At 44.7% G+C, this 11,552-nt stretch overlaps 1 protein-coding gene across 1 annotated transcript; it reads right to left on the minus strand.

The window, feature by feature from the left end:
* Positions 1 to 708: 708 nt before the first annotated feature.
* Positions 709 to 10,896, minus strand: LOC117440993 (agmatinase, mitochondrial-like). Its single transcript, XM_034077193.2, has 7 exons — positions 10,423 to 10,896; positions 8,191 to 8,393; positions 4,039 to 4,087; positions 3,741 to 3,936; positions 1,440 to 1,619; positions 1,087 to 1,171; positions 709 to 1,006 (listed from the first exon to the last, which is right to left on the minus strand). Exons 1-7 carry the CDS (start codon positions 10,683 to 10,685, stop codon positions 933 to 935), a joined length of 1,050 nt encoding a protein of 349 aa, XP_033933084.1. The 5' UTR covers positions 10,686 to 10,896; the 3' UTR covers positions 709 to 932.
* Between the last annotated feature and the right edge of the window lie 656 nt (positions 10,897 to 11,552).

The raw sequence follows: 11,552 nt of genomic DNA on the forward strand, positions 1-11,552 counted from the left end.
CTGTTGTTCTTCATGCAAATCAGAGTAGAGAACGCCAACTCCAGAGATGGGGTCGTTACTATTTTTTTTTAATATATTACATATATATTTCATATATTTCTTATTTACTTTAAAAAAAAAGTAATATATTACACTACTTTGTTACTATCTACATAAAGTAACTCGTTACTTTACTCGCCGAGCACGTACGAACTGCGCATGCGTGAGTGGCAATAACTTTCCTTACCAGCAGGCGGCGGTAGTGTGTATTTGTCATTCAAAACAGGCAACAACCGGAAGACAGAGAAGAAGAACTACGTGATATAAACAAACAACAAATAGCGTGTGCGGTAGCTTCACCTTAGCATGTGTTCTTTGCAGGTGCTTGTTGAGGTTTGACGTGGTGTTTCCAGCAGTGGATAACAGCTTCTGGCCTGGACACAGTTGATGTTGAGTCATTTTAAACCAAAACTAAGGCCTCAGGATGACTTTAAGACGTGAACATGGTCATTTTGTTTTGTAACATTAAATTAAAAAATTTAAAAAATGTTTTAAAAAAATCCTGATCCCCGATTTTTTTCTCCAGATTCCGATCTTTTTAAAATCGGGACATCTCTAATCTCTTTATGTCTCTCTGTTCACCCTCCGTCTGAAACCAGAGCCCAGTCAATGCAAATGATGTAACAGAAGTCAAATGATGAGGGCAGTGACCCACACATGAAACTCACGTTATTAGTATGGATTACTTTATTAAACGGTAACTCCATTGATATAGAGTTATATGTACATATTGCACAATCATTAGATTATTTTACATTTTAATTACATCTTTATTTTTCATTTATAAAGCACAGAATGAAATATAATTAATCTCAAAGACTATGAGACTAGAATAATCTTCAGTGCACCTGTCCTCTCATTGGCTGTGAACAATACGTTGTGTGTTCATGAAATCAGAGGTATTTGACGTTGGGGAGGACGCAGAGCATCTCAAACAGGAGGTTGGCTCCGGTCAGCGCCGTGTTTCCTGAGGGGGGGGGGGGATATATAAATATAAGGATTTAAACATAATGAAATATATGAATGATGAAATAGAGCGTGTAGTACCGGTGGTGTCGTAGGGGGGAGACACCTCCACCAGGTCACAGCCCACCAGGTTCAGGCCCCGACAGCCGCGGATGATCTCCACTCCCTGGAATCAGAATCATTGAGCAGCGATGGTGGAGCGGCAGGAGAAACATCACAATTATTACTTTCTCAGAACATCTCAGAACTTTTTTACAAATCTGAAAATGTGGACTCTTTCCTGCAGATGTGGACTTTTTACAAAACATCTCAACACCAAGACTTTTCTGAAAACCTCAGACCCCCCCCCCCCCCATGATAAATCCAGTATCAGTATATAGAGAACTAAGAAGAACGATGTAATATAGCACGAAGCAGTAGTTACGGCAGTCTACCTGTATGGTGGTGAGCCCGGCGATCTCGGGGACCCCGGTGCCCGGAGCGAAGCCGGGGTCCAGAGCATCGATATCAAAACTCAGGTACACCGGACCCCCTCCCATCTGACCCCTGACCTCCTCCATCAGGGGAGCCAGAGACTTGAACCAGCACTCCTCCACCTGCACTACACGGAAACCCTACACACACACACACACACACACACACACACACACACACACACACACACACACACACACACACACACACACACACACACACACACACACACACACACACACACACACACACACACACACACACACACACACACACACACACACACACACACACACACACACACACACACACACACACACACACACAGTCAGGCCTATTTCCAAACCGCCCCCTACACACTAACCCTGTCACGAGTCTTAGTTTTGTGTGTTTAGTTTCAGGTTTTATTTTGAAATTCTGTTCTCCCCGTGTCTGGTCGTCCTTCCTGTGTCTGATGGTCTCTGTGTGTTTCTCCTACCTGTCTATACATCAATGTTCCCTACTGTCTATACATCAATAGCCGCGTTCACACTGCGGTACTTTTCCCACAAAGGTTCATGCGAACTTAGTTCATGATCGCGTTCACACCAAAAAGAGCCGGTACTAAAAGTAGTTCATGCGAACCTTTTTACCCGCTCGAAAGTCCCTGCTAGAGAGCAGGGACTTTCGAGCGGCTCTTTTTTGAGAAAAGAGCTATATTCCTGATTGGCTGAGCGGATTGCAAACCACGCCCCGTAAAACTCCCAAAAAGTTTTGTGAAGCCGCCATTTTATTATCCTCGCATTAGCATCATTAGCATTATTAGCATTAGCATTATTAGCATTAGCCCAGCGCAGAAACGCAGAGAGACTAACTTATGGCAACACAAAATAAAACATGGGAGCGGTGGAGATGAGGAGGTGTCGGCGTTCTGGCGATTTACTCGGAAGGCTTCAGTAGAAGCTGCTGGGACTCCCAGCAGCTTCTACTGAAGCCTTCCCCAACTCCGGGGACTTCCGGCCGGGGACTTTGGGCGGCATTCATGCGAACTCTTTAGTTCGCATGAACTAAGTTTGCATGAACCTTTGTGGGAAAAGTACCGCAGTGTGAACGCGGCTAAAGTTCCCTACCTGTCTCTACATCAATGTTCCCTACCTGTCTCTACATCAATGTTCCCTACCTGTCTCTACATCAAAGTTCCCTACCTGTCTCTACATCAATGTCCCCTACCTGTCTCTACATCAATGTTCCCTACCTGTCTCTACATCAATGTTCCCTACCTGTCTCTACATCAATGTTCCCTACCTGTCTCTACATCAATGTCCCCTACCTGTCTCTACATCAATGTTCCCTACCTGTCTCTACATCAATGTTCCCTACCTGTCTCTACATCAATGTTCCCTACCTGTCTCTACATCAATGTTCCCTACCTGTCTCTACATCAATGTTCCCTACCTGTCTCTACATCAATGTTCCCTACCTGTCTCTACATCAAAGTTCCCTACCTGTCTCTACATCAATGTTCCCTACCTGTCTCTACATCAATGTTCCCTACCTGTCTCTACATCAATGTTCCCTACCTGTCTCTACATCAATGTTCCCTACCTGTCTCTACATCAAAGTTCCCTACCTGTCTCTACATCAATGTTCCCTACCTGTCTCTACATCAATGTTCCCTACCTGTCTCTACATCAATGTTCCCTACCTGTCTCTACATCAATGTTCCCTACCTGTCTCTACATCAATGTTCCCTACCTGTCTCTACATCAATGTTCCCTACTGTCTCGTTCTTGTTCCTTGTTTCACCCGATTAGTGTTTCTTGTTTTGTAATCAGCTTTTTAAAATAATGCTCGTCTTTTTCTTAATACTTCTTGGTTCCCTTTTCTTCTGCGTTTGGGTCCTCATACCATTATCCTGACAACCCCTCCGTTTGCGCGTTCTCGCGGATGGTCCGCCACATTAAGTGCTGTTCCAAACCAACAAGTGTTGAGGGGGAGTGGCTGTTTTCAAGTGAGGAAACAGGCTGTGTGTGTCCGTCAGGAAAAAAGAAACACCATTAAAGTTGTTTTGAGGTTAATTATTTGAATTCTTAATCAAAGAAATGCTGATTTGAAACCATTGTTACGAAAAGTTACGGAGTTGCAAGTGGGTAGGGTGAAGTTTGGAATTGGGCCTCAGTGAGTTAGTCAGTACCCTGTGTTACAGGAAGTAGCTGGTTCCTGTATCAGGTAGTGTATTTCATCAGAGGTACGTAGAACTAGATCTTATTGATCTCCGGTACCTGAGCACGGCTCCAGGCGTAGGAGTCGGCGGAGTAACCGGACCCCCGCAGGCCGATCTGCACCACCCGGCTGCAGTCCAGCAGCCCCTCCTCCACACAGCGTCTGAAGGGGGTCCCGTTTCCGATCCGCTCCCCCAGAACCACATCACTGGTGTCAGCGTGAGCGTCGACGTGGACCAGACCCACCGGGCCGTGCCTGCAGGGAACCACAGAGTATTACAGGGAACCACAGAGTACCATGGAGCAGTGTTTCAGGTTTCATACCAAGGACCCCCAGGACCGGACCACCAGCACTTACTTCTCAGCCACCGCCTGCAGGATGGGGTATGAAATGGTGTGGTCTCCACCTGCAGAGACAGCAGCTGTTAGAGAGCCACGTGGAGCCGATCGGCGCTTTCACACCGGGGTGCTTTCCCCCCGAACCAGGCCGGTAGGGCGGAGATTTGGTTTCACGCCAAGAAGGATCTGGAACTAGTCCCTGCGAACCTCGTCCCCCCAGATAGTCCCTGCTAGAGAGGTAGTTCTCTCCTGAGGAGGAAACGGTTCGTGGGTTTGTCGGCCAGACTAACAATTTATGATTGTTGGGCGAATTGCAAACTCCGAAAAGTTTTGTGAATCCGCAATTGTATTTGCTCGTATTAGCATTATTAGCATTAGCACAGCGCACCAACGCAGAGAGACTAACTTATGGCAACACAAAGGAAAACATGGGAGCGGTGGAGACGAGGAGGTGTCGGCGCTTCTGGCGGTTTACTCGGAAGACGAGACCCAGCAGCTTCATTTGTCAGAAGCATTTTGACGAGTGATTAATCGCCGCAGCTAGCGTTACCTGCCACTCTGATCCACCCTTCACACACACACACACACACACACACACACACACACACACACACACACACACACACACACACACACACACACACACACACACACACACACACACACACACACACACACACACACACACACACACACACACACACACACACACACACACACACACACACACACAGGTAGTGCAGTGTGCTGCCATTTTGAACTGCGCCCGGGGAGCAGTGTGGGGAACGGTGCCTTGCTCAGGGACACCTCGGTAGCACTGGGTCTTGCCGGGACTTGAACTGGTGACCTTCCAGTTGCCAAGCCAAGTCCCTATCGACTTCACCACCACCGCCCCACCGTTCCTCGACGGCGTCTCTCAACAGGTTGCCCATCACTGTGGCTTTAGCGCAGGCGCCGTGGGAATTGTAGTCTTTTATAGTGCGTTGACTACAGACGACACAATTAGGTGGCCTTTCTTATCAAATCAAAATACTGGCTCTAACGATATTCATACTTTTAACTGAGTACTTCTTGCACCTGAAACGCCACCCCGGAGCTGAAACGCCACCTGTGTTGCGCTTGATTTTGGACTTTGATGGACTGGGATCGTTCATGGATGTATAATAAGAACGGGTTCGTTGAGCTAAAGCATAGCATGACTGGGCTTGTGTTCCTGTTTACATGAGACGTCAAACAACGTCCTCTTCGTTCTCGGGAGGACTGAAAGTCCGGACCGGATTCTCACCGCGCTGACCTGGCATTTCTCATCTTCGGCAGGACGGAAAACGCGGACGATATTCCTGTGCTGATTTCTGGATTTCTTCAGCAGGCCCTCTCGACCTCCTGACACATGTCACCCAGCATGTTTCTCCTAATACCTATTTTTCTCCTACTGACTATTCTCCATCCATCTTGTCTTCCCTACTTTGTTTAAGAGCTCTGTAAATTGGAGCACTCTAATCTCCAAGGATCTCATGTCTCTACCTTGTCTTATTCGTCTTTTTAGTCCTTATAACTGGTTGTTTTCGACGAGCTCGTGTTCCTATGGTGGAAAGAGAGTAATAGGCCTATATAATGAATCTATGCAAACAACAACTTGGGTGAAAAGGAAATGTTTCATTGTTATCCTGCTCCTCTTATCAGAGGTGAACAACATAATTGAGGCATTGGACTGTAAAAAGTATTGTGCAACTCTATTTATTGATTTGTCAAAGGCATTTGACACAGTTGATTATATCATCCTGACGGAAAGACTTCACAGTATCGGCTTATCTAGGCATACTGTAGGTTGGTTTTTAAATTATTTATCAGCGAGAACCCAATGTGTCCAATTTTCTGGGTCCTTTTCTTCCTTCCTCCCGATAGCAAAGGGTGTGCCACAGGGTTCCATATTAGGACCCATTCTTTTTACCATATATGTAAATAATCTATGTAATCCTTTAGCAAATGCTTCTTACCATTTGTATGCAGATGACACTGTTTTTTATTGTTCCTCCGCTTCTATAGAGCAAAGTCTAGATTTCCTCCAGTCTGCCTTTGATGTCATACAAACCTATTTATATCAACTAAAGTTGGTATTAAATGCTGAAAAATCCAAAGTAATGATATTTTCGAATGGCAAAAAGTTACCATCTATTCTACCCAATATTTGTAATTATTATGACAGAGGACTGACATTGAGAGGGTCACGACTTACACATATCTGGGATTTCTTATTGAACAGAACTTGTCTTTCAAGTTACACACGGAAAATGTTGTTTCAAAGCTAAAAATAAAATTAGGTTTCTTTTACAGGAATAAATCCTGTTTCTCTTTTCAGACAAGGAAACATCTGACATCTGCAACGTTTTTACCTGTATTAGATTATGCTGACCTGCTATACATGAATGCCTCTGACCAGTGCCTAAAGAGCTTGGATACTGTGTACCATTGTGCCTTACGATTTATCACTGGATGTGGATATCGAGTACACCATTGCACTTTATATGCTGCTGCATTTGCACATATATGTGTCAAAGAGAAAGTCCATATGGCCTGCGCTCTCAAGATTTTATTCAGATGCTGGTTCCTACAGTGAGAACAGAACTGGGAAAAACAGCTTTTAGATATGCTGCCCCCACAGCTTGGAACAATGTACAGATGGAGCTGAAACTCTCAGATTTAGTCACTATGGGGGAATTCAGGTCCATCTTAAAGGACAGAGAACACGACACCATTGGTCGATGTGAGTGCTCGTATATCCTGAAATCGTTTTAAATGTTGCCAGTTTTTGAATGATTTTAATAGTTTGTTTTACTTCGCATATTGACTGGCTAATGTGCCATTTTATTTGTGTTTTACAGCTGTATTTGTCTGCCTTTCATGTCTGTGTTTTATATGTTGTAACTTTGTACATGCTGCCCTTCTTGGCCAGGTCGCTCTTGGAAAAGAGATTTTAATCTCAATGAGTTTTTTACCTGGTTAAATAAAGGATATATATATATATACCTCTGTTGCAGACCCTGAACGCAGCATAGTAAAGTAACAGTAGTGCAGACCCTGAACGCAGCATAGTAAAGTAACAGTAGTGCAGACCCTGAACGCAGCATAGTAAAGTAACAGTAGTGCAGACCATGAACGCAGCATAGTAAAGTAACTGTTGTGCAGACCCTGAACGCATCATAGTGAAGTAACTGTTGTGCAGACCCTGAATGCATCATAGTGAAGTAACAGTAGTGCAAACCCTGAACGCAGCATAGTAAAGTAACAGTAGTGCAGACCATGAACGCAGCATAGTAAAGTAACAGTAGTACAGACCCTGAACGCATCATAGTGAAGTAACAGTAGTGCAGACCCTGAACGCATCATAGTGAAGTAACTGTAGTGCAGAACATGAACACATCATAGTGAAGTAACTGTTGTGCAGTCCCTGAACGCATCATAGTGAAGTAACTGTTGTGCAGACCCTGAATGCAGCATAGTGAAGTAACAGTAGTGTAGACCCTGAATGCAGCATAGTAAAGTAACAGTAGTGTAGACCCTGAACGCAGCATAGTGAAGTAACTGTTGTGCAGTCCCAGAACGCATCATAGTGAAGTAACTGTTGTGCAGACCCTGAACGCATCATAGTGAAGTAACAGTAGTGCAGACCCTGAACGCATCATAGTAAAGTAACAGTAGTGCAGACCCTGAACGCAGCATAGTAAAGTAACAGTAGTGCAGACCCTGAATGCAGCATAGTAAAGTAACTGTTGTGCAGACCCTGAACGCAGCATAGTAAAGTAACAGTAGTGCAGACCCTGAACGCAGCATAGTAAAGTAACTGTTGCGCAGACCCTGAACGCATCATAGTGAAGTAACAGTAGTGCAGACCCTGAACGCATCATAGTGAAGTAACAGTAGTGCAGACCCTGAACGCATCACAGTAACAGTTTTGTAGCAGACCCTGAACGCATCACAGAAACAGTTTTGTAGCAGACCTTGAACGCATCACAGAAACAGTTTTGTAGCAGACCAATGGTTTCTGAATGTGTTTTTGACCCAGAAATTATTTTCTGACATAATCCAAAATCAAATGGAGGAATCTCATTGGAGGGGGGAGATGCTGCCTTCAGGGACCCACAGAAATATGATATAATATAGTACTCCTCACCCATGGTGAGGGGGATGCACCCTGCAGACAGGACCCTCCTGTAGAACTCTCTGATGCGCGTGCACGTGTCCTTCAGGTCGTACAGGTTCACGTTCACGTCTCCGATGTCGGCCACCATCAGCGAGTCGTACGGAGCCGCTCGTGTTCCACTGTTGAAGCTGCGCAGCAAGGCCGACTCCACGCGGATCTGCCGGGGCCCGAACCTGCAGAGATAACACTCTGTGTTCAGTTCTCTAATGTAAGCATGCTGCAGACCCTGCGTACTACTTATCTATATAAACCGTTTTCACCGCAATACACCGTATTTAATTTTGTCTTAATGTATATTATGTAACTTCATATTCTGTTCTTGTGCATGACATATTCTATTTACATGTATATAGACTTCTTGCACTATTTCCCGAAAGAAAAAAAAACAACATGTTTATTTATTGACTTTTCATTCCTGTATAATCATTTTGCGCAAAGATGGCACTGTTTGTCAGAGCACTTCATCCTTCTGGGATTTCATGAAGAACAGCTCCAACGCCTGTGTGTATGGGAACACCTCTGGTGCTGGTCCATTAACTGCCAGTGTTTCCCACAGATCTGTTTCCCACAGATCTGGAATATACTTGGGGGGGTGGTGGTAGCGGGGGGGGGGGGTGAGGTGCAACAACATTAACCTTTCTGTTGGTCGCTTGTTAGCAGACCCTTCACGCGATGGCAGAGCGAACAGGTACAGGCAGGGCCCATAATGATAGCCCTATAGTTTAAATCTACTACCCACACATGAACACATAGAAATGGGTTACTATTTAAACAAATTAATGTATTTAGGAACCTATCCATGTGATTTTTAGTGGGGGTCGACCTCAAATCCTCTAGGGGGTCCAGGGGCATGCCCCCCGGTAAGATTTTATTTTTTATTTTGGAGTTAAATGCATCAATCTGGTGCATTTTGAGGGGAAAATAAAGAGACTAGATCTATGGAAACACCTATATTAAACAGAACTGTATACATTTCAATAATCATAAAATCATGGCCATAACCAATACCATACCATTTCCAATATGAAAAAAACACTGAAACTTGTTTATTAATTTTTGGTTCATTTATAGTTGTGAGTGTGTCTGTGCTCCTGAATCAGCCTCTCCTGTCTCCCTCCTCTCCCCCCTGCTCCTCTTTGAGGCAGCAGCAAAGACTAGTTTTCTCTCAACAAGTTTTAAAAGTGTATCTTACTTTTTTTCACCCAGTTAACTTTTTATTTATTTATTCATGCATATTTTACTAATCACATTACATTTCATTTAGCTGACGCTTTTATCCAAAGCGACTTATAATGACCGATTACAGGGACATCCTCCCTGGAGTAACTGAGCGCTAAGTGCCTTACTCAAGGGCACACTAGTGGTGGTGTTCCTGGCGGGATTTTAACTCACAGCCTTCCGATATTCAGCCCACCTCACTATCCATTAGACCAATCACTACCCTCTCAAATGGACATATGTGTTTACATAAATGGTGACCACACCGTTTGAGACCCACTGAGAACTTAGACTTAGTTAACTATCTAAACACTCAGAGAGTCCTTTACCTCACCTGAGCTGAGGTTATCCCGAGCTTGAATGACACACAGAGACCAATCAAGGGCTTTGATTTATGATCTGTATGACAGTGGCCATGTCGGCAGGCCACATCATGTGGACAGCCAGTCACCCTGTGTGAGGCAGGCCACTTAACAGGCCAGAAGGAGGCGAGATCAGTGCAAGGGAGCGAGGGATCATTGTCCACAAGTTAATCGATCGCAGATGGCGTCGTGGTCACGTACGAATAATAAAAAAAAGATTAATTTTTATTAATTTTTTTTAATTATGTTTTTAAAAAAACCTAATGGGTCGCGAAATATACTTGGGCGGCCGTTAATATACCTGGGCGGCCCGCCCACGTATAGTCTATGTGTGGGAAACCCTGGTAACAGTAGTGCAGACCCTGAACGCTTCACGGTAACAGTAGTGCAGACCCTGAACGCTTCACGGTAACAGTAGTGCAGACCCTGAACGCTTCACGGTAACAGTAGTGCAGACCCTGAACGCTTCACGGTAACAGTAGTGCAGACCCTGAACGCTTCACGGTAACAGTAGTGCAGACCCTGAACGCTTCACAGTAACAGTAGTGCAGACCCTGAACGCTTCACAGTCGCGTAACATTTCCACAGGAGTGTATAGTCTGTATCAAGGCTGAACGGTCACCTGGCCCCGGGTCTGTTGGAGGTCCCGGTGTCGATGGGCACCCCGATGAAGGCCGCGTCCAGCCCCTCCGCGCTCTCCTGGTGGGGCAGCTTGTACATGGTGGAGATCCCCGAGACCCGGGACACGAACTCTGCGCTGGGGGGGACATTGAAGCGGGTCCCGTAGCTCCTGCTGACCAGGGGGGCGACCACAGACCTGCGGAGGGACGGGAAGCCCCCCGTCGAGAGAGCGGGTCTAATGAAGGTCCTGCACAGAGACCACATGCTGAGATTCTGAACAAGCTGTCAGAGGAGACCTTGGTTACTGCTGAGGATACTTCAGGTGCTCACAGGAGGAGCGGGATTTATCAAGTATTCCGCTGTGAAGGAAACATTAAAGGTCCATTCAAAATGCTATCTTTGTTGTTTGTCTCGTTACGTATTTTCTTCGTTTTTGTGAAGTAAGGCAAGGCAAGTAAGACTTCCCGTTAAGTGAAGAAATATTATAAAATATATGTAATATATGTTTTCTGCTTTATATTTCAGTCATACACTTGTTATTGTCAAAGTTACTCAGTGTACTTGAAGGCAGCACGAGTTCATACGGGAGCAACAAGTGGATATATATATTTTTTTATTACATAAAATATTGAGTAATCCAAAAATAATGACGCAATTCAGCAACTGCAAAACTTCCTGGCATGATATAATGTATGGGATTAGTTTTGTATCATAAAGATAAAGCAACACTTTCTCAGAATAAAGCAAAACTATGAGTTTAAAAGAAAAAACTGAGTCAAGCAAAATAAAATAAATTTCAAAAATAAAACTATAAGTTGCAAACAAATCATTTGTGTAATCATGTAAACTATAAGTATTTTTTCTTTTCTTATGTTTTAACATAGGTTTTTGTTTGCAGTTCTTGTTTCTTCTTTCTCAATGATCAGACTTTTGCTCTCGCTGCAGCTCTCTCTTTTTTTGTTTGAGATTTTGACACAAACCTCCCAGGTGGGCGGGACTTTCAGGAGTGCGTCCCCATTGGCTACTCAGTTTTTGAGTGACAGCCCAGTCCTCCAGCGATTGTACAGTGCAGGCAGCTGCGGTGCGGTAGCTCGCTGAGCGTGGATAGAAGACCCCCAGAAGAACCAGCAT

This window comes from Pseudochaenichthys georgianus, unplaced genomic scaffold (genome assembly GCF_902827115.2).
Source record: "Pseudochaenichthys georgianus unplaced genomic scaffold, fPseGeo1.2 scaffold_1379_arrow_ctg1, whole genome shotgun sequence".
NCBI lineage: Eukaryota > Metazoa > Chordata > Actinopteri > Perciformes > Channichthyidae > Pseudochaenichthys > Pseudochaenichthys georgianus.